Genomic DNA, 23,160 nt, shown 5'->3' with positions numbered 1-23,160 from the left:
GTTTCTTTTTAATTAACTGTGTATTGTTATAGATGAAACTACCGAATAGCATAGAGAAGCTGCTAAAATTAGCTTTTACTTGACAACATTAAAATGCTGCTAACATGTATGCATCACAGAGAACAATTATATACACACTAATATGATAAATATAACACTAAATTGAGCCATCTGGCAAAATTAGTACTTTTACTATTTTGGTATTTTGCTGCCAATACTTGAGTAGATTTACTAATGTAAGATATTGCTTGTGGGAAAGCATAAGTAGTATAAGTAATAGTCTGAGTAGTTTAACACTGAGTCCTGTATCAGTGTATCAGTTCATCTTGGTGAATGTGTCTTCAGAATGAGGCTGTGTATCACATGCTGTGTCGGCCTTTCCCCTGCAACAAACTGCTTTTTCTAGTTAAATTAAATATCGCGACTGTCCTTGGCATGTAAAACATTCCCAGCCCCATTTAATCTAGCTCAAGAATGCATCACATTCTTCCAAAGTGAAGCCCAGCCTCTTTTTTTCACACTGCCTTGGAGCAGATAATTTGTTTTTTTCAAGTCCAGATTTGTCTTTACAAAAGGTGGACGTGTTGAGGCTTGGAGGGCAGAAGGTGCTGTCGTTCTCCTGCAGACAGAACCAAAACATCTGCGAACAAACGCTGTACTCTTTATTTTCACTTTCAGCTTTTTCTTTCGAGAGGCTCTTCAAAAGCCTCATTTGAAGAGGATTTTTTTGTTCTCATACCAAGAGAGAATTAACCTGTGATGTCTCTGAGAGGTGATGTGTGTGTGGTGACGGGAGCCGCTGGATTCCTGGGCAAGAGGCTGGTGAGGCTGCTGCTGGAGGAGGAGAACATGGCTGAGATTCGACTGGCGGACAAACACGTACCGCCCAACCTTTTACACACTCTGGAGGGTAAAATCTGTCCTCTTACAAATCACTCATCTTTGTCTATAATAATATTTATTCTTAATATTATGAGGCTGTAGAGCACTGATATCATGGGAACACTTTGTGATGCCAGTAGTTTCACTTGTTTTATTTTATATAGACTTAGTTGAATACAGGGAGCCACACTGAGGACCAAAGTTTTCAAGGAGTGTCCAAGACAGATCAGGCAGTGATTACAGACACAGATGTGACTGCAGTAATAAATCTATCTCAGGTTAAAAAGGCACAAGAAAACACTGTTGACATGACTGTTTCATATGATAACCGAGCCTTATATTGTGTTAATGGATGGGAGTTTATTCTTGATGTTCTGTGTGTCAGACTGTAGAGGGGACACAAAGTTGAGTATATTTGAAGGGGACATCAGAGACGGAGATTTCCTGAAAAAAACCTGTCGAGGTGCATCAACCGTCTTCCACATCGCATCCATCATTGACATTAATGATTCAGTGGAGCCCAGTGAGATATACGGGGTCAATGTCAAAGGTAAGGCAGTCGCTTTAATCCACTGAAACCTCTGCTGGGAGGCTACATACTTTGTCCATAGAACTGAATGAATTATTTTAATTCATTGACTTATTTACACTCACTGGTACATTTTACTATTTGCCATACAGTGACTTTTTCTTGCATACTAGCACTTCTCACAAGCTACCAGTACTCTTTTCTGCTCCCTCCATATAGGTTCTCTGAGCTAATCATAAACTGCATTACCAGGGTGCACTACATAACCCTTATGTTTTACATTCTTACAAGTACCTACCTTTCTCTATTGATGCTTGAAGTGCTTAGTTTGTAATACACACTAAAAGTAGAGACAGTATTCAGGGACGCACACGGCAACATAGTCGACTGACCATTGAGAGCACAGGAGAAAATCCTGGTTCTCCTAATGGCCAGTCTTACCATCCCACCCCACGGGAATACTGGCACTAAATCTTTTCCACTTCAAGAACTGCTCCTATGAGATAAGGTAGATAGACAGTCATGGAGAGTTTATTAGTTATTTTATAAACTATGAAGAGTGTCCTTGCTTTGCAGGAACGCAGCTGCTTCTGGAGGCATGTATTCAAGAGAACGTGGTGTCCTTCATCTACACCAGCACCATAGAGGTGTTGGGACCAAACTCCCAGGGTGAACCTATATTTAACGGCAACGAGGACACAGTTTACGACTGTGCTCTGAAGTTTAACTACAGCAAGACCAAACGGGAGGCAGAGCAGAGAACCCTGCAGGCGCACAGTGAGGTGCTCCAAAATGGAGGTCGACTGGCCACCTGCGCCCTCAGACCTATGTATATTTACGGGGAGGGCTGCCGCTTCCTGCTGGGCCACATGTGTGACGGGATAAGGAACAAGGATGTTCTCTATCGTATGTCTCTACCTGACGCCCTAGTGAATCCTGTCTATGTGGGAAACGTGGCTGCGGCCCACCTCCAAGCAGCCCGCAGCCTCAAAGATCCACAAAAGAGAAGTGTTGTTGGAGGAAAGTTCTATTACATTTCTGATGACACACCACATGTGAGTTATTCAGACTTTAACCACGTCGTGATGTCACCGCTGGGCTTCAGCATTAAAGAGAAACTCCCGGTGCCTCTCAGCCTCTTCTACGTCATCTGCTTCTTATGGGAGGCTCTCTGCATGATGATCCGACCTTTCAAACGCGTCGTCCCACCACTGAACCGCCAGCTTCTCACCATGTTGAACACGCCTTTCAGCTTCAACTATCAGAAGGCGAAGAGGGACCTGGGATATGTCCCCAGATACACCTGGGAGGAAGCACGCAAACACACCATTGAATGGCTCGCCTCACAGCTGCCAATGGAAAGAGAAAGAATAAGATCTAAATAATCTATGTAAAGTTGTTAGTACTATCACTCACTGCATAATAGATAAATATACAATAAGTATGTTCATAAAATGAGACGAGGGGTGTTCAGTTGGTTGCAACCACATCGCTAGATGCCACTAAATCCTACAGACTGGACCTTTAAACATGAGATAAATTGCATTCACTCCTCATTTCTTAAGCACTCAGATAGTTATCTCAACTTCAATAGAGACGATTTAAGGTAGACAGTAGAGTAAGTGGTCGAGGCAGATAGAGGAGAGTCATAACACACTCAACGACAAAGATCTTGTTGCTTTGACTCATGACTCATGTTCAGTATGACCTGTTGTTCCTGTACTGTATTGCGATATGGTGTGTATGCTATTAAAGTTTATAGTGAAAAAAACGTCCTCACTAATTGTACATTTTCATTTAAATCTAGTTTATTTATTTATTTACTGTGCACTCATTATGTATGAAGCATGCAGACTTGTATGGAAAATCTAAATAATTAACATTATTATTCATAGTTAAAATGTGTTTAATGACTGCCAACCGCAAAATGTAAAAATGACCCAGTTTCCTTGAAATGAATGACACTTTTTGTGTAATTACTTTAAGACTAGAGGCAAGATCCAGTGAAACCTACTGTTTATTCATAACTGTAGCTCATTATGTAATCACTTTAAAAAACACACACACACAATTATAATCAAATAAGATAAACTGATTAAAGATTAAAGATTAAATCAAAGAAATTCCACTGAGTATTTTCCTGCATATTTACAAAGAGCATTTTTTATGTAATGGTGGACCTTTGATTCAGATAATTGATTTTCTCAGAGACAACGGGGTTAGCTCTCCTCACTTTCTATTACACGCTTCTCAAACACACACACAACTGTAGACAACCACACACCAACACACAAACCAGTGGGCAGCCAGGCCAGAGTCCAGCATTTAAAACAAACAGCCATTGAATACCAATGAGGTCATGGATTCACCGCCAGGCAAAGAGCTTCAACCACTTGATGGCTCAGTGGGAACCCAGTCTGGAGAAAAAAAAAATCACCCACTCACAAATGTGATGACTGAGTAAAAGGACAAGGGAACAGCTTGTTGTGGATCTGCTCGGGCTTAAAGTGGAGCTTTACAAGAAAACAACCATAGCAAACCCTGCTGGGATCATTAGAAACATTTGTTTTTGAAACCTTCTGGATGGTTTTATGTGGATTCCTGCCTTGCTTCATGACCAATGTTTGCCAGTTAAATAGTCGTGCCAGAGTTACAGCACTGCACAGAGCCGGGATTTTCTCAAGCTAAAAGCTGATCTCCATCCACCAATCTGGGGCTAAACAGAGCAGCTGAGCACAGTTAAGCGCCAGCTAAAGCTCCCAGGCAGTCACTCTCCCCATTCAGCTCTCTGTTACTACAGAAATGCCTTGGGAACACAAAACGGTCCTCCTCAGTGTTTTGACAGTCTGCATCACATCTCTGGTGGTGGGTAAGTGGCCTGCTCATGAAGGAGGTTTTTCATTCTGCATCATTTATTTGGTATTTTTTGTGCAATAGTTCCAAACAAATAGGCCAACATGCTTGATTGAAACAGAAAAAATGGACTTAGATTTGTTAGGAACCTGTGCAAAAGTCCTTTCAGAACACAGTGATACTATGATGATTTAACAGCGCATTAGTACCAGTGTTGTAAAGAGAACCCAAAAGTCAGACTAAAACAAAAATAAAGTTATTGTGTTAAATATTACTTTAGTAAAAGTGAAAGTAGGAATCGTACTGGAGTGAAAGTCTTTGAGTGTCTGATGTATATTCTGTAAACCATGGGACGACAGATTATCATATTTGATATTCAGCATTTTACAGATTATTTCTAAAATCACATATAATCATATATCATTTTTAAAATGTGCTGCTTTGGCGCTTTGGCTCTGATGCAGCATGCAATTAAAGTAACTGGTAATTGAAGTTATCAACAAATGTGGAGTAAAAAGACAATTTTGAGGTACTTGTAATTTACTTAAGTACACTTGATTAGAAGTACTGTACAGTTACAGTTATATTCCATCACTGGTACTTAATATAATACAGCACTGAGAAACAATTCAATTATCCAAGCAAATCAAATTCGCTTATTGAGACTTGTTTCCGTATTAAACATAGTTCATATCTATATGTGGTACTGCACAATCTGATATCGCAGTGTTTGTGTCATTCCCGAACATCATAATAGATGTTGCTCGATGGATCTTCATTGCATCTGACAAATCACATTTTTTCTTAGCTTTGAACTGAGGAAAATGACAGGAAATATACACAAGGGAGACGTTTTCCTTTCTAACACCTGATTAACATTGTGAAAGGGTCACTTTGAACCCACGACATCTTTTCCTCCACCAAACCAAGTATTTTTGTTGCCTAAACCTAACCAAACAGAAACAGAGAACTTGGGGGAAGAAAAACGGAAAATAATGAGTGAACTTGCAGTATAACAGTATGTTCCCATTAGGACACACACCCATGTCTCCTCAGTGAGATTCCTATACTTAATCCAGCATTAACATATTCCTCCAGATGCAGATTATATCGCTTTTTGGTCAGTCGCAATAATGATCCAGGGAGAGTATTGATTATGATGTCTAGGAACAACACCAACATGGTGATATCAGATACACAAGTATTATGCGTTATTAGGGATAGTAGAAAGATCTTCCAGATTGTTTTAATTCAGCATCAGATGGTGTGTGACGTGATGCATGAGACCAACACTCAATGTTTAACCCAGTTAGTACGACATTATTTCCCTGTAATGGACCAGGTGTAGAGGAGAGGCAGAAAGATGAGTGTGCTGACCTGAACAACACCACCTGGCTGGAGTATCGGCAGCAGAGAGTCAAGGTGCAGGTCCAGTACCTGCTGCTGACCAGGAGAAACATGGACTGTGCACAGATGTTCACACAGGAGACTCTCACTGACACACAGCAGCCCTCCTACTTCAACACGTCCCTGCCCACCAAGGTCATCATCCACGGGTACAGGTGAGGAGAAAACCCTCAAGAGGCCCTGAAAACTTTCAGTCTAAATGAGCCTCCAACAATGAGTCCCATCATGTCTCTAGACAGATTTCTATATTTGTGTTTTTGTTTGTGCGATTCTAACTGGTTTGAAGTGAGTGGGGCTCGTGCACCAATCAGGATTCAGAGATATTTATGAGAATTTGATGACAGTTGACGTCACTGTGAGTCAGATCTAAACTAACCACACCCACACAGACAAGCAGGTTAGCTGAGTTTATGAGGGTAACTTTAATTGCAGTTTATTCAATCATAAATGTTTAATGTTTGGGAGAAATACTTTGAAACCAAGTTTTCAAACATACTTACGTAACCCCAGCCCAAAAGCCCTCAAACCTAAATTAAGCTGGGAGTTGTTTTTGGAAAGTCCCACAAAGTGAAAGCACTTTTCTTCTAGTTACAGCTTCAGCTGTACGCTGTAAAATAAATAATAAATAACTATTAGTCTTAAGTTGTGGTTACTACTTGCTATGTTTATATTAATAATAATAATAAATATATAATAAAAATATACTAGTATATATATATGTGTGTGTGTGTGTGTGTGTGTGTGTGTGTGTGTGTGTGTGTGTGTGTGTCTGGTTCTTTCCACACTCCTGACCCCGCCATCCCTGACCTGACCCTGCTCCACTCAACCTCCACAGGGCCATGGGCAGCAAGCCGTCCTGGGTGAAGGAGCTGGGCCGGGCCCTGCTCAGGGTGCAGGATGTGAACGTTCTGGTGGTGGACTGGGTGTACGGTGCCTCCTTTGCCTATAACCTGGTGGTGGAGAACTACAAAGAAGTGGCTGTGCAGATCTCTGTCGTCATCAACCAGCTGCAGGTGAGATGTTACCTGACATTCATCATTTACTGCCATCTTCAGTTTCTGATAGTGGTATATAATAACATCTGAATATAGCTAATTAAGATCTAATTAAAGCTGCTGTAAGTGATATTTTCTAATTGAAGTAAGTGTTAAATAGCTCTATATTCCAACAGTAATCACTGTTACAGAGTGTTTGGTCAGTAACCATGTCTCTCCACCTCCTGCTCATGCAGTAAAGAGAAAAGAAATGTGCTGGTATCCCTGCTTACTTTATCCAATCAGGACACAGAACTCCATAAATAGGTGGTCCTGTCTGGTCGGGAACGTAGATTACAGCTGCACGTTCATGTGGTGGCGTAGAGAGGAGAGAGGGGATTGCTGAACTTACATTAATAACTAATTGATTGAATATTATCCTCCTTATCTTTTGAAATATTATGTAACATTTTTGCATTAAAATGTCTAAAAAAAATGACCGGACCCGTGATGAATATCTTGTTGAGTTGTGTACTTACATTATCCCAAATGTTTCCAACAATGTTCAAACCCAAACTCCAAACGGTCCATTTCATTTGGTTGTCTATAACTTGGTCTTTGGTCTTGCTATAACTTCAGGAGAAACATTAGGGGCACATTTCATTGAAAAATGGTGTGCACCATTTCCTGTGGTTTTCTCACGTTTCCTCAAAATGGTGTGAAACAGTTATCACAGCAGACCTGCTGTGTCAGCGCTGAACAACACCCAACCAGCAGCAGCGAGTATAAACCCCACAGTATTGAAAAGGCAGTGTGCTTGCGTAAAATAACACAGCGTTGTTTCTGTTTAACAGTAGCCTTTGTTGAGGCTGAAAATGGCCAACATGATACATCAGAGTGAGGAGGGAAAATCTGCAGCTTGACTAAAGATACGTTACAGCATCTGTGAACACTTCTGCCTGAGTCACGTCAGATTTAATCAGCAATGATGTTTAACAATGAAGACAACAGCTCCCATGATCCCACACTGCTTCAAAACATCATCAGACATCATCTTCTGTTTTCATTGTTTCGATTAAGAAGCCCCTAGTGGCAGAAGTTACATACTGTGTATTTAAGGGCTATCGTTTTTGCAGTTTTAATTCAATGGAAGCTTTCTGGTTACCAAACCAAACAGCATGAATTAAATTTAAGCTGTTGAGAACAGCATCATAAGTATTAATCAAAGGCTTCTTGTCTGATAGCAATACACTAGCATATTACTACTATAACATATTTATATATATAACATATTATTCCTTTTAATACAGCAAAGACACAGAGGCACACAGTAAACTCTTAGTTCCCACAGTCACATAGAAACTGTTTCAGGTGAAAACAGAAACAATGAAGGTTGCCACATTCTTGTCCAACAGGAACATGGATGCAAACTGGAGTCCTTCCACTTCATCGGGATCAGTCTCGGAGCACATGTTGCTGGTTTCGTGGGGACTCTTTTCGAGGGAAAGATAGGAAGAATCACAGGTGAGTCCAGACCACCTCCATATGAGTACATTGTTTTGTTGCAATGTAAAGGTGAAGTGTCCTAATGTTTGACTTTGATTTTGTAAAAATGTGTGAACAAAAAAATATTTAGAGAAGATAATTCTGAAGTTTTGCTGAACAGATCTCAGTCCTGCTACATCTGTGCACCACTTCAGATTTAAGAAATAATTTTACTAGATGAATACCAAAACCACGAGCACTTGCACAATATTGTTATATTGTGAAAAACAACAATATGGTGCCAGCAGCTGTTGTTCTGCTGCTATGAAAGAGGCAGACGGTGAAGGTGTCCACAGCTCAGCAGTCTCTCACAGCCTGAATGTGTTTCAGCGTGACCTTGGAAGATTAGCTGGGCTCTTCAAAGGACAACGGCACTTTGATAAGAGCCACTCTGAAGCTGTGTGGAGAGGCCCAGTCCTCTCGTCTCCAGAACACACCACCCAACACAATAAGCCACTGTTCACTTGTTTATATCGGGTTCTTTCTGTCTGAGAGGAGAGGCTGGTGCAAGTTTGGCTGTAAGAACAACACAGCAGAGTCACAGCTGCTGACTGGAATCTGGTCATTCACTAAAAAAAGAAATCTTCCACGGATCAAATAAATGGTAATAATAAATATTTACTAAAAATAAATAAATATGATATTAATCAATATGACTAAACTATCGCCAGCTCCCAAAAACTGTTCATTTTGCTTGCTAGTAGAGGTCAGTACAGCTCTTTTTCAACAATAGAAAGTTCAGGACCTTCAAATTTTTGAGAAATACCAAACAATCCTGAATGCATGTGTGTTTGCTTTCCCATCACTGTCTCATTAAGATTAGGTACAGTAAATGAAGAGGAAGTAACAGGAAAAGAGAGAGTTCAGTATGAAGCAAGACAATTTAGCAAAGTGTAAATGTAATTGTTTACATTACAATTGTAATTAATTACATCTAAAAGAATCTATGCAACACTGAATTATTTATGCATTTATTGTATCTCCATTGTCTATTCACATTTACTTCTCTTGCTGCTGCCGTGCGTATCGACTGTTGCTCTTTTCTAAAAACCACAACTTTTATTCTCACAAAGCGAAGGTCCATCCTGTAAAACTTCAGCCAAAGACACTTCAATAAGGGTACAGCCTACAACAACAACAAAAAAACCAACCATAAACCAGGCTCCTCAAATAAAGATGCTGCTAAAATTGCCATGTTATAGGAAGAAATGCTTAGAATTGTATAAATGAACCAGTGTGAACGATTTAGTGGCATCACATGAATACTGACTTTCTATACTTTCCGGGGATTACACACAAATGACAACACAATAATGAATATTATATTACATTTCTCCCAATTGATCTCCCTGAATCCGACACATTTGACCTTTAAAACATAAAACCACTGAACTATAACAAAACACTGTCTACTTAAAGGCTACAATATACCGATTACTAGAGGAAAATGATCCTCGTGAATGATTATCTTCTCCACTGTACCTTTCAATTTGAGCTCTCTACTTCTCCTTGTCATCCAGGCCTTGACCCTGCCGGGCCCATGTTTAAAGGAGCTGACACCTACGACCGGCTGGACCCCTCTGACGCTCAGTTTGTCGATGCCATCCACACAGACTCTGACTGTGAGACAACTTGAACTTACCATAAACCCTTGAAATATTGCTGATTGTTTCCATTTCCACTAGAATACTAGAGGCAAAGGGGTTACTTAAACGACAAAGGTTTTTTGCATAAAACAAAACTTTTGTTGTGTTCGTTCACATGACAACAGGGTTTTTTGGGACCTGAGGGTGTAACGCCACCACCCTCTCCGACACGGCCCCACTTTATATATAACGTTTTCAGCCTATTAGGCATGCACAAGGTCAACAAGAACATTGTCAGACTATCAAGCTTTGTTTGTGCTGCTGACTCTACACCTAGCGTAGACTTGCTGCATCATTTCGGTGATGTGATGGCTCAACGCTCTGTACAAAAAAGCATGTCATTCTGTGGTGAACAACTGCAAAAGTTACACCGCCAGCTACTGGCCTGGCATACACACTACAGCATTTTCAATAATCTTTACGATCTGTGTGCACAAGGATCGTTTTCACAACGTTGCCATATGAACGCGGAAGCGTTTTTTTTCAAACGCAAAAAACATAAAGGCTAAAGTGAGACTATGTAACTTGTTAAATGACAAGTTGAATTCATAAGTGATAAAACAATCAATGGACTCTGTTACAGATTAACTTTCTGGTACAAGCATTAGCATATGAAGGCTAATGTTAGCAGACTTTAGAAAACATTTTCTGTGACAGTTTGCTGAGTCACTTTTCTGTACACTTCTCTTTATGTGCTATGATTCAGCATGTCACAGCTAAAATCCAGTGGTTTTCTCACAAAAGCAGTTAACAAGACGTTAACATACCTCAGCAAAAGACATGTTTGTTGTTTCCTGCTTGTGGTCGCGCTCCACTCACTCAGTCAGGTCATCAAATTACGATGTCGTTAAAGCAGCCGACTCAAGACAGTCATTGGAAATTAAAAAAAACAAACAAATGTGCAAGTATCCTAAATTGTGGCCTCTGTTCAACAAAAAATATACAGTCCCACTGTAGTTGAACGAGTGCCTGCTGTATTTTGGGGTGTAGTGTGGTTGGAGTCATTTTTTTCTTTCAACTCATTGTTTGTGTGCTCAGTGAGGAGTAAAAAGCACCGCTGCAGAGACCAAATGTTGACAGCATTAATGAGGTTTTCTTCTGTAACAGATTTTGGCATCTCCATCCCTGTCGGTCATGTGGACTTCTTTCTCAACGGAGGAAGTGACCAGACAGGATGTGCCCGCTCCAGGTTTGCCTCAAGTAAGTTCAGCACTCACTGAAACCTTAAAGGTGGGGGCTAACGGCACGAGAGCAGCTGTTTTTGATGTTTGTAACTTTGGCTTGCTTTTTCATCAAGAAGTTATGCATAAAATGTTAATAATACATATATATAATCTATAATATATATAATATATCATATATTTAACCCAGCTTTACATCTGCACAGATTTTAAAATAACTATAATTGTCATAATGACAGTCCGCAGACATGTGGCTCCCTTAGTGTTTGTGTGTTGTCAGTTCTCATCTACTTCCCAGTGTATGGCTATGTGATATGTGACCACATGAGAGCGCTGCATGTGTACATGAGTGCACTGAATGGCACGTGCCCGTTAATGGGGATCCCGTGCTTCAGCTACGAGGACTTCCTGAATGGACGCTGCTTGAACTGTGACATCTTCAAGGGCCGGTGTCCGACGATAGGTAAGAAACACCTGGAGTCCACCTGTGACTGATGTGTTTTATGGCAATGATGTAGCTCTGGAACATTCCGGAACATTTTCCGGTGTGGCGTACACCAATGTTATTGATATAACGCTTCCCACAGAGCTACCAAAGTTAAATGCTTCACTCTGATTTGAATTTAGAAACCTGAAATTTGATCGAGAGATCTGTTTCCTGTCTTGACTCATTTGATTAGATTTTGGAAACCATATTTTAATTTAATAACAATTATGCAAAGGATTGGCTTCCAAACTATCTGTGATGTCACAAATCATGCACGTAGGCCCGCCTCTTAAAACCAGATTTTCTAATGAGCACAGAGACATTTTACACTTCAAGCAATGTATGTGAAGACAGCCTTCTAGGCTCAGACTCCAGATACCTCAGTCTACACAGTGAAGGTCAGACATTACACTTCAGAAGGAAGAAGAAAAACACCTTTCAACTGGAGGAGGACTTTAAATAAAAAACTTGCTTTGCAGGATTGTGTTGAACAGATTATACTGTAAAAAGGAGACAGAAAAGAGGAAAATTGATTTCATTTTTACACATGCTGAAGACTTCCACTGAACAGTGTTGTCAATATGGTGAACAGCAATCCTGATGAATAATTTCCTGCATTTTTTTACCACAGGTATCACTATCAGTAGTGGTATGGCAGTTGTAGAAGCAGTTTATAGAACTATGAGATGATACACATTATCTGTCGCCAACAATGATTTCATTCAAAGTGTTCTTCAACCTCTCCTTACTTGGTCACAACTTTGTACTGACTGAAGACACGCTGTTCTTGTTCCCTTCGAGCGTCACAACATCTGAGACATCTGCCACCTGCTGCCCTCCCCCTCCAGGCTGAACTCTTTACACTGAGTGTAGTTTAGTTTTAGAGCAGCTTGAAAGTTGTAATGTCATGGTGGAAAGGAGACATCTATTCATGCAAACAAAGACATAGCTATACTGGAATAAAATGTGGTTGTGTTGGAGATAAAAGGTGTGTCATATTGATTATTGCTGTAAACCAGAGCGAGACCAGACTCGATTTATCACTGAGCAATTTGATGCATTTTACCAACGTAATTTCCCAATAACTGATTCAATCCAATTACTTAATCACCACCTAACATCCTTCACAATCACGAATAAAAGACACAACGAGAAGAGTACGGTGACACTACCAGCGTATGTATATCGTGCGTCTTGTTTGGTTCTCTGTTGAGTGTCAGTGTCACCGTAGTGGTGGCGTCTGGCTGCACTCATGCAGCAGGCCTGCTCTCGTCACACCACAGCTTTTGGCAGCTTCTTATCACTTCAACCCCTGATAAATTGACACATGCTGATACAGCGACACAGTTAATGTACAAGGAGCCCTTTTGATGTGTGACGTATGTACGGCAGGCCGACAGTATGACCCTCACTCACTTTGTGTATGTGTGTGTGTGTGTTTTCAGGATTATCAGAAAATTGTGGGATATCCATGTCTCCAATTCCCAAAGAGCAGAAGCTTTTCCTCCTCACTTCTTCTACGCCACCTTTTTGCGGTGAGTGTTGGCTCAATTATCCTGTCGACCTTATTGTAGACCTTATTTTCGTACAGCAATTCGAAAATCTTTCCAAGCAGTGACATCAGTGGTCTATCAGAGGGCGAGCAGACACACAGAGTCACAGATTCTAAACAGCAACCCACAATAACTTCTTATCTAACTGACAAACATGAACATGATCTTGTCTTGCATCTCAGATTGTTAAACAAGTGACCAAACAGTTAGTGCACTGCTAACATGGGTTTGCAGGCTTGATAGCTAATTAACTGCCCAGCTGCAGCACATTACCACTAATGGTTTTTTACCCAACTGAGCATGTTGAATCATTGACCAATATTGAGCCCATCGTTGAGAGTTTCTCCTTATTTTTCACCTCCAACTTCTTATCAGACATACTCTCGATTAGAAGAGGCTATATTCGTTAGAGTGGTGTGAAAATGATGAACTGCCGCTTTATCATAACAACGGTTATCGTTCATCTGCAGTCCTGAGGCTTCCTGTTTCCCTTTTTGAATGACAAATACAAACTACCACCACCTGGTGGTATAGAGAGGTATTAACTCTCACGTAGGCACAGAACGTACAAGCTAGAGACAGGCAACATGAACGACACCAAAAATTAACAGTAAAACCTCTCTGTGTAGCCAACTGTACATGAACCTTTTAATGTATTGACTCTACCGTCATTTTGTAGTAGAGTAGAACTGGGCAGAGGCATATTGTATCAATGAAAACAATACGACAAGGGCTCTTTTACTAAAACATAATACGATGAAAGGGCTTTTTTTTTCAAAGCACATTCCTACATACAAATGATAAAAGTGCATATAGGCCTTCTAAAACAACAATGGCGTTTTAGGGCCATATTAAAGGGGAAAAAATCCAAGATTTTAAGAATGAAGTAGTAATGTTGTGAGCATAAAGTAGAACAAGATTAAGTTGTAATGTTTTGAGAAAAAAGTCGTAATATCACAGGTATGGAGTCAAAATAAATATTACAATAATAAAGTCGTAATTTCTGCTACAGTTACTCTTTATGTTATTAAAGAGAATATTAGAAGAGAACGTGGATTATCTTGCAAATTATATTATAGCACAGGTTGCACAAATAATTGAATGCTTCCTCATTTTAGTGCTTCTAATATTTCTCTTCTAAATAACGTATGGACTAACCATGGCCTAAAATTACAACTTCATTCTAGTCATATCACGACCAAAATCTCAAAAAACAGAAACAGTGCAAATGATTCAGGGATTTTATTTCATTTCTGCGGCGACAAAAGGAAAGGTAAAGGCAGAAATGTTTTTGAGTAACGGATTACTTTTATGAAAAACTAACTAAATAACGCATTACTAACGCACTACGACAAAAAGAGTAATCCACGTACTCGGATTAGTTTGTAACAAGTTATCCCCAACACTGATTATTTCTGACCACAGTAAGGGCTGACTAAATGTGATTTCATTTAGTTGCATAAATGTCCCCCACAAATAGTCAGTAAAGCCATGTTGGTCAGATTTGTGACCTCCATAGTAATGAGGACTGCTCTGCTGTAGGCCCACCAAAGCTTTTATGCTGTTCCAATCTGAGGCAACGATCTTTGCAATCAACTTATTTTTCAATTTAGATTTATACAGAAGTCTGACTGCCATCAAGATCTCAAGTTTTCCTCTCTTTGCTGTGTATGTTTCAGAGGCCCAACAGAAACTCTCCTGCGTGACAGTCGTTGAACTTAAAACTGCAAATCACTAAATTACAGCTTGAGTTAGAAATGGTGCGTTCATGTTGATGTTCATGTTAAATTGTTCAAACACTGATTTTTGTATGCTCTAAATGTTGCTGATTTTGTTAGTTCAGGTTTCAAGACAGCTAAGTGACAATCAAGAAAAGAGTTTTTGTAGGTAGATGTATGTAAGCACTACATTCATGTTTCCCACTGAGTTGTTGCTCCTGTGCTCAGCTCATCACATCCTCCTGAAGCTGGAGGTCTCTCGCCTGGATAAGAGCGCTGAGGTGGAGGTGACACTGAGGACGGAGAGTCTTGGAAAAGAGCAGCGGCTCAGACTGTAGGTACCGCGTCTCTCATGTCACAATCTCATTTAATTCTCACTTTTCCAGAAGTGTACAGATGTATCAGATTACACAATGTCAACTGCTTTGGTACCTTGATTTTATTTAGTTTGTAACAATAAATGAATTACATCAACAGAAAATGATTAGCAACTGCTACAAACGACCAATTCATCATTTAAGTCGCTTTTCAGAAGAAACTGTAAAACATTCATTGACCCTAGCTGAGACTGTTTGACACTCTATAGACCTAATTACTAATTGATTAATGAATTTTCCAAATTAATTGGTAATCAAGCAATTGTTAATTGTAGCCCTGAAAAATGCATCCTGGCAGAACGTGTGGTTTTGAATACGACCTGAAACGTCTTCCATAATACACCCAGATGCCAAATTATTAACTAGTCCAGTCTAATACAAAGGTCCTGCAATAAATCTTCCCTTCATGAAGGTCGTAATGTTTAGTTTAGTAACCATGCTGGAGGATGCAGCATGGCAAGCAACTGAAAAATGTAAAACAATCCAGAGCAATACAGTGCAATTACTTGGAGAATAAAGGTCCAATTAAGGTGTTAGCCCGTTAACGTTCCTTATTACATCTAACTACAGATCTAAACTCTGTCTGAAGCAGAGCGAACATCAGCTTATTCAGCACTGATCAGACTCTAATGCAGTGACCTCATCCCAGAACTAGTAATTCCTTTCTGTCTCCCAGAAACAGCTGAGCAGACAGCTTCTATTTTTAGAAGAGAGGTATAGTACATGCCACTGTAAAAGCCCGGCAGGTGCAGGATAGTGTGATACTACAGAGATACTGAGAGAGGACACGTGCCCATGCTCAGGTTCACTTGAGTTAACAAGGCCACTTTATCCTCCCGTTTTCTTACTTTATTGCAAAATTTGATTAATGAATTGCTTACATTATATGGATATTCTTGTAATGTTAGGTTTATTAGTTTGTATTAAAACAAGAAAAGTGTAACAGAAAACTGAGGCAAAAACTGGAACTTTGAGTTAATGTTCCACCTTGTTGATTCAAAAAGCGTGAGAGCAGGAACTGTAGCAGTCAGTCTGTTGTAGTTCAATAAATTCTGAGTAATAAACACAGAGAGCAATAACTGTCCTCTGTGATGAATGTTGATTATCTGAAAGAGTTTCTGTCTGCCTGCTCTTGTGTGGCTATGACAACACTATTTACATGCATGCTGTGTGTGTGTATGTGTGTGTTGTGCAGTCAGACAGATACGACAGTGTACAGGATGGTGTTGGCGTTCCCTCTGGCTCTGTGTGAGATCAACACCATCGAGCTGAGGAACACCGGAGCTCGCTTCTACAGACAAGGAGACGTCCACGTCAAGTCTGTGTGTCTCTCCGAGTTCCCCTCACTCAGGTACAGCACCTATAGGACCATCTGGACACATATACTGTTCTGTTTAAGCTCCCTCAGTCCTCTGTGTAGATTCTCTCCTTCTGTATACTGTAAGTCATTTACAGGTTCAGGAAACCAAACTGTTTCCAGGCCTGTTTCTGCTGATGGAATATACAAGCAGTTGATCAGAAACAGTCTGTCGGTTTGGTTCTTGTCTGCAGTGCCGGCTGAAACTGGTGAAAGGTTCAACTGGAAAATGTTTAAAGGGTTACTCCACTAAAAGTTTTTGCATATCAAACACTCATGACCTATAGGGCTGAACTCAAAGGTTTGTAGTTAACTCCTTTATGGTGCACAGCATGATTAACCACAGATCTAAGTGGATTTCTTAGTTTGAAAGGCAAATAAAAACCTGAAAATGTCCACAGAAAAATCCCCAATCTGTCCTACAGACTAACTAATTTAAATGCTCAAGTATGTTTGCCACTCGTGCAGTTAGCTCCCATAATACTTTGGTCATGATTAACAAACTGAAGCAAACGTAGTTGCAAGGCTAATAAACAGCTAAACAGAAAAAATAATCAAATATATTGTATTGCAGAAGTTTTAAAAAATATAAAATGTTCAATACATATTGATTTTGAATTTTTTAAATGGTTTTAATACTCATTCTCCACAGTATCAATGAGGGATACAATACAACAATACCGAAAACTCCTGGTACGATATCATCATGATATATTGTCCATGATACGATATTCATCATGATATTAAAAAACACAGAAAAGATGACTTGAACAATGTCTTAATAATAAATCTGATGTGTACAGCACTCATTATTCATATACAATTGTTTTTACGTTTTACCTGAGGTCAGTCTGCTTTCCTTCTACAGTAAAATAAAAGTGACCGGCCATGACCTACACATATAAAAAGTAGCCATGAATTGTCTTTGTTAATGTGTGATTGGACTATCTACAACTGCAAAACAATACAGCAGCCAGTGGCCAGCAGCGATCCCTCCATCCCTCTGGTTGTACAGCAGGACCAGAGAAAATCTTTGTTAGCATCACTGACACATTATTATTTCCTGATGCAGCAGATTGTGAGCCTTAGTTTCCCCACCAGTAAACACACTACCTGGCTGTTGCAGCTGCAGTGTCTCTGTGCTTGTTAGGTGAGACAGACAGGCTGGGTGGTGGAGCAGTGGCAGGACAGCCCGCTAACTTGCTCCACCTAAGAAACCAGAGACACTTTTGAAGAGCGGCTCCCGGGGATGAGTGAACCCGACAGGAGCAGCAGAAGACCAGAAGAGAGGCCGAAGAGGCCGGTGACAGTCATTAGTGGAGCTACTGTGTGGATCAAAAGTTTGAGTCAAGCATACCAACAAAGCCAACCAATCGGAGGCGGAGTAGGGCAGGTCTTATGAGAGCGAGTTTGTCTTGTTGAGCAGTATGACTGTGCCCTCTGTTGTTCAAACAGAACAATACAATGACAAGGGCCGATAGTAGAATGCATTCATAATGATTTCCCTTGTTAGATCCATGAACTTTACAAAGAAAATAGCCACATATATAGCCATATATATATATATGTATATATATATATATATATACACACACATATGTTGGTAGATGTCGTAGTTCAATGACGGTATTGCAAAAAAATGTTATCTCGAAATTCAGTATATCGTTACATCCCTAGAATCAGCAGCACTTTCTGGCTCTCGTTACCACATATCCCTGCCTCCTCTTTGTTGCTTTTCTCATTCATTCCGTTTTGTTTTGGTGTTAGCTCATTAAAGATGGCAGAGCAGAGCCTCTGCAACCAGTTTCAGTTGACAAAGAAAACAGCAGGAGTCTTCAAATACTTTGCGTTTGAGGCAAATGAACAAGGAAAGGCAAAAGATACAAGTACATAGATATGCAAGCGATGCTACAGAGTTTAGTGGAGCATTTGAGTGACGGACATGCTGACTCAGAGGTTGGTGACAGCTCCCAGTTCAGAGCTGTCAGGCCTGAGGAATCTCAGACAGCAGAGGTTCAGTTGAGAGGAAAATGGTCAGAAGTGCTGTTGTGCTCAACACACAGTACACAAGTCTTGTTATATTTATCTTTTAATGAAAACCTAAAAGTGAAAGTGGAGCGTGAGATGGACAAGCTGTTGGAGCACCTGTCTACTTCCCCTCGATAGGAGACAAGTGAGGTTGTTCAGGCATCTGGTTAGGATGCCTCCTGGGCACCCCCTTTTGGAGGTTTTTTTCCGGGCCTGGGAATGCCTCAGGATCCCCGTTGAGGAGCTGGAAAGTGTTGTTGGGGAGGAGGATGTCTGGAATACCCTTCTAAACCTGCTGCCACTGCAAGCCAACCCTGCATAAGCAGACTGATGGATGGATGGATGGATGGATAGATGGATGGATTACATTTTCATGCCCTTAAGTTTGTGTCAATTTTTCCCTGTGGTATCGAACATAGTATTGTATATTGATATTTTCCAAGGGATTGTATTGAAGTGAATTGAATGTCAGCCAAAAAGAACAAGAAATGGCAGCACAGAAATGTTTGGGATTATTCAGAAAGTGCCACCATTTTATGTCTTCATGTGATAGCTGAAGGAAGAGAGATGAAAGGAAATGACGGGAGAGAGACAGTCATCACACCAATCTGCTGAGATGTCAGATGATTAACTGTTGTTAGAAAAACAATGAAAAAAAGGGAATCCTGGTGACTTAGTGGATAACATGCATACCTTAATGATCACAACGTCCCCAATTCATTCTCAATTCTCATGTTCCCTATCTGTTTCTGTTGTCTTTTATCAATATTTAAAGACTAAAATGCCAAAATAATCATCTTAAAAAGGAAAAACAATACATGATCTAGAAGCTCCACCTGAACCACTTTGGTCCAGTTCTCTTCAGCTGTCCAACGCTGTCTCATCTGTTATTTAAGATGTTTCTTGTCCATTTTAAAGACAAAGTTTAACATTTAAATGACATTTCTGTGTTTCTGTTTCAGGCAAGAGGAGCCGCTGTGTGTGAACAACATCAACATCAGACGAGGAGCTCCGTGGTCACATGACTTAGTACAGGTGTGTGGCTTCTACTAAAGAAAGAGATCTCCTCAAAAGACACCAAATAACAGTACGAAGCCACCCACGGGTACCAACATGAAGCCTGTTTCACATTCTCACCAGCTTGTTTAATGATCAGAGTTAAGTCTCTGTGTGGAGAGCCAAAGAACCACATTTGGAAGCTAATATACAGACGATCACTCTACTATTAACTGACTGAATGCAGTCTAGTCGAACTTCATCAGTTACTTTGCTAATCCACTGATCTTCCAACATCATGACTGTCTGTATAAAGAATGGATCTCTCGTATGTTTCTATTGTCTTTTGTTATTCAGGTTTGCCTCTTAGCTCATCTTTGCCTCTGATAAGTGTTTATAGAATGAAACCTTTTCCTGTAAAGTGGTTTTAGGATGTTCCAGGTGACCAGTTTCTTATGTATTTTGTGACATGAACTGTTACTTTTGCTGAGTGCTGTATTTAAAAGACAAGCAATAAACTGATAACAGGGCCTCACTTTTCTCTGTTCATGTTTGGAGGTTAATAATTACATTTTTGTGTAAAACATATTGAATAAAATCTGCTGCTCAAAACAAATCAGAAAAAAATGAAGAAAACAACTGGCATTGGAAAAACATTTCAGTTAAAAAGGAGATTTCCTGTCGCAAGTTTGTGGGATAACCCCACAAACTCAGTACAAACCCTGGTCCAGAATGTGACAGAATTGTGTAGTGTAGTGATTGTCACACTGCACTTAGCCCAGGGCTAAAGGTGCGTTCAGACCAAATGCGATACGAATCATCTATGTCTCATCTTTGTGATTACACACAAAGTCAATGAGAAGGCGCAAATAGACACGAATTCACGTTTATTTGCTCCGGCCAACGTGAATAATGCAAATAATGTGAACGCACGAAAATTTCATCAGGATTTCCTGTGATGCTGTCACGACAGCCTATAGGTGTTCACATGTTAACGTTGCTGATGTCCAGACATTCATGAACAGCAATCTGTTTACATTCAAAATGCAATATATTACATATTACTAGTTACCTCCATTTTAAAGTAATATATTACTTTACAATATCGCTGTCTGCGTAGAGTAATAAATTACTTGTAGGCTCAGTCATATGAAACACAATAGACCCATACCTTCTATAATGTAGCCTATAATGAGATGACAAGACAAAAATCTCTTTTTCTAGGCCTTTTTATTATAGTCCACATAACAGGGAATGCATATGATTCAATGTATATTAAGGAGGATTATGCTTCATCATTAGCCTACGAAATACAGCTCATTTCAGTCACACAGAGACTGAACAAAGAACGTATAGGCTCGTCATCTTTATGGTAACGTTATCTTGCCTAATTGCTTTTGACAGGGATTTTGATGACTAGCTTTCTAAAAGCTTGTGTTTCTTCTGTTGAGAGAGGCTGCATGTCTTCAACAACATACTCTGCCACGAGCCTCCACACTTCTCGGGGTTCAAGCCGTTCAATCCGGGCAGATTGAGTTCCAGAGAAATCCGTTTTTTGGTGCTTTACATTAAGCTTGCTCGTGCTCTCATCTTCTGCTTTTCTTTTCTGCTTGCTAACGTCATCTCTCTCAGTTAGTTCAGTATTTGCGTGAACCCTCTCCAGGTCATTCTTCAGGTTACTTCTGCTATGTCTTGCCAAGAGTTCCTTCGGCTTCCCTCCGTGACATAGTTTACACTTGACTTTTATGTTCTTGTCCTTTTCTTTTTACAAACTCAAAATAATGGGAGCAGGGGCGCCGAAAAGGGGGGGTAAAGGAGACGGATTCTAGGAGCCCATGATTGAGGGGGGCCCAGAGAGGCCCCTAATGATGATGAAATTATATGCTAAAATAGCATCAAAACATTTCGCCGCTGTGTTGGGGGGCCCTGTAAAGATTCTTTTCATGGGGCCCAAAATCCCTACCGGCGCCCCTGAATGGGAGTATGCCCTTGTCGCAAACATAGAGCCAGGTCTGTGGATGGGTTCTTGAAAGATACACAACACTAATTGCAGTCAGATCACAGTGAAATGTCTTTGTTTCATACTGGTGTGTTCATACTGGTTCATACTGCGGTGGTAAAACGTCTTGTTGCTGGTCACAGTTACTATTTATTGATTTTAACACACGTATTAAGAAGCTGCCACTCACCGGAGACAGACAGACAGGTGCTCCGCAGCTGAGAACTGAGCACTGGTCAGCCTCAGGGAGGGCTGGAAGCTGCAGTCATCCAGACGCAGTTCCAGATGCTGAAATAAACCGAGCTGTGTGCTGCGTGAGTTATGAGAATAAAAACGAATAATCCCGTGATCAAATCCGCACGTGTAAAGTGAGGCGTATATTTTCTTCATGTTTTGTCTGAACGCACCATAAGGTAGCTGTTAGCCTCAGGCCAAGAAAGTGTTCACACGGGCACAATCCTGGAACTCTGCAAATGGGAATAACCCTGACATACTAACCCTGCTCCAGGACAAAGAGATTCTGCAATAACGCACCAACCAATAAGGCACACCTCCACACTGCCTTTGTATTTTAACACTGTACCAAGCAGCAGCGGCATAAAGCCACCTCAGTGTGTCATTTCATACAGCGTGCAGGCGTTGCGGAACCAAGAGACGTAACGGTACACATCATAACATTGAGATCTGTGATTTGTTTTTAGCCACACAGTTTTTTTCACAGTTTCCATGTGTAAATCTAAAAATGTCTCAGCATAATGTTTATAATCATACGGATGCTGTTTTAAAGTGTTGTGATCCAGAAGTGAGAGAAAGAGTCCCTAGGACAGACAGGATGGCAGCGACTTTTTCTCTCACATAAATTGCAAAAGGCATGACCTGCTACCACATTACTGTTGTTTGGTCCTGTAACGTTGCTTTGTGGGTTGAAGTGTGTGACATTTCTCTTGTATTTGATGAGTGAAGGATCTGTTTTGCTGTCAGACTCTGAACACCATCAGAACATCACACTCCTGTCTCACACTGCGGCTTATCCATTCACACAGACGTCACCTCGCCTCTAACTACCTCCAGTGGCAGATCAGAAGAGGAATGACACTGTCCTCCCATTCCACCTCTGTAACTTGCACACAGATGGCGAGGCAGAGTAAAGGCTTGCGTGTGAAAAGAGGCTAAGTTATCCCAGGGTTCCCTCTTAACCTTGGGCTAAGAATATGCAGTGTGAAAAGCCCTTTTGGTGCAGTGGTGAATGGGCAGACCACTCCTTCATCTCTCCCCTCTCAGTTTTACTGATTATCCGACGGCTGTTGCTCAGGAGGTAGAGCAGGTCGCCTGGTAATCGGAAGGTCACTGATTCAAATCCCTGGCTCCCCTGGCCATCAGAGCATCTTTGAGCAAGATACTGAACCCCATGGCTGCCTATGCTATCAGTGTGTGAGTGAATGGGTGGATGTGACAAGTGTTATAAAGCGCTTTGAGCGGTCAGTAGACTGTAAAAGCGATGTAGGAAGTCCATTCACCATTATCAGATGGGGGCATCTGTATTTTGGTGTGTTGTCATTACCAAATATTTCATGTGTTTTCAAGGCACATTTTGTTTGATTTGTATTTTAATTCAATGATTTATTAGC

At 40.5% G+C, this 23,160-nt stretch overlaps 2 protein-coding genes across 4 annotated transcripts; both read left to right on the top strand.

Moving 5' to 3' along the window:
• The first annotated feature begins 570 nt into the window (after window positions 1-570).
• Window positions 571-3,160, top strand: hsd3b1 (hydroxy-delta-5-steroid dehydrogenase, 3 beta- and steroid delta-isomerase 1). Its single transcript, XM_084361838.1, has 3 exons — window positions 571-910; window positions 1,268-1,432; window positions 1,988-3,160. Exons 1-3 carry the CDS (start codon window positions 760-762, stop codon window positions 2,794-2,796), a joined length of 1,125 nt encoding a protein of 374 aa, XP_084217964.1. The 5' UTR covers window positions 571-759; the 3' UTR covers window positions 2,797-3,160.
• A 618-nt stretch (window positions 3,161-3,778) lies between these two features.
• pla1a (phospholipase A1 member A) lies at window positions 3,779-20,063 on the top strand. 3 transcript variants are annotated; one of them, XM_084361352.1, is made up of 11 exons: window positions 3,779-4,280; window positions 5,607-5,826; window positions 6,507-6,684; window positions 8,061-8,169; window positions 9,711-9,812; window positions 10,944-11,036; window positions 11,316-11,480; window positions 12,950-13,039; window positions 15,004-15,109; window positions 16,348-16,503; window positions 19,500-20,063. In XM_084361352.1, the coding sequence occupies exons 1-11, from the start codon at window positions 4,214-4,216 to the stop codon at window positions 19,588-19,590; spliced, it is 1,377 nt and encodes a 458-aa protein (XP_084217478.1). In that variant the 5' UTR covers window positions 3,779-4,213; the 3' UTR covers window positions 19,591-20,063. The 3 variants fall into 3 exon arrangements, with proteins under 3 accessions (XP_084217478.1, XP_084217477.1, XP_084217479.1); XM_084361351.1 differs by having other exon boundaries at window positions 11,298-11,480; XM_084361353.1 differs by lacking the exon at window positions 11,316-11,480.
• Window positions 20,064-23,160: the final 3,097 nt, after the last annotated feature.

The sequence above is a fragment of the Pagrus pagrus genome (genome assembly GCF_965226575.1).
Source record: "Pagrus pagrus genome assembly, chromosome: 9".
Taxonomy (NCBI): domain Eukaryota; kingdom Metazoa; phylum Chordata; class Actinopteri; order Spariformes; family Sparidae; genus Pagrus; species Pagrus pagrus.
This window is presented reverse-complemented; position numbering and strand designations above follow the sequence as displayed.

What these genes read in the sequence shown, in the direction of transcription:
- hsd3b1 (XM_084361838.1), top strand. Translation starts at nt 760, where the DNA reads ATGTCTCTGAGAGGTGATGTGTGTGTGGTGACGGGAGCCGCTGGATTC. An exon ending in CCTTTTACACACTCTGGAGG is followed by an intron (nt 911 to 1,267) that starts GTAAAATCTGTC and finishes TCTGTGTGTCAG; the next exon opens with ACTGTAGAGGGGACACAAAG. An exon ending in ATACGGGGTCAATGTCAAAG is followed by an intron (nt 1,433 to 1,987) that starts GTAAGGCAGTCG and finishes CTTGCTTTGCAG; the next exon opens with GAACGCAGCTGCTTCTGGAG.
- pla1a (XM_084361351.1), top strand. Translation starts at nt 4,214, where the DNA reads ATGCCTTGGGAACACAAAACGGTCCTCCTCAGTGTTTTGACAGTCTGC. An exon ending in AAAGATAGGAAGAATCACAG is followed by an intron (nt 8,170 to 9,710) that starts GTGAGTCCAGAC and finishes CTTGTCATCCAG; the next exon opens with GCCTTGACCCTGCCGGGCCC. An exon ending in TCCGAGTTCCCCTCACTCAG is followed by an intron (nt 16,504 to 19,499) that starts GTACAGCACCTA and finishes TTTCTGTTTCAG; the next exon opens with GCAAGAGGAGCCGCTGTGTG.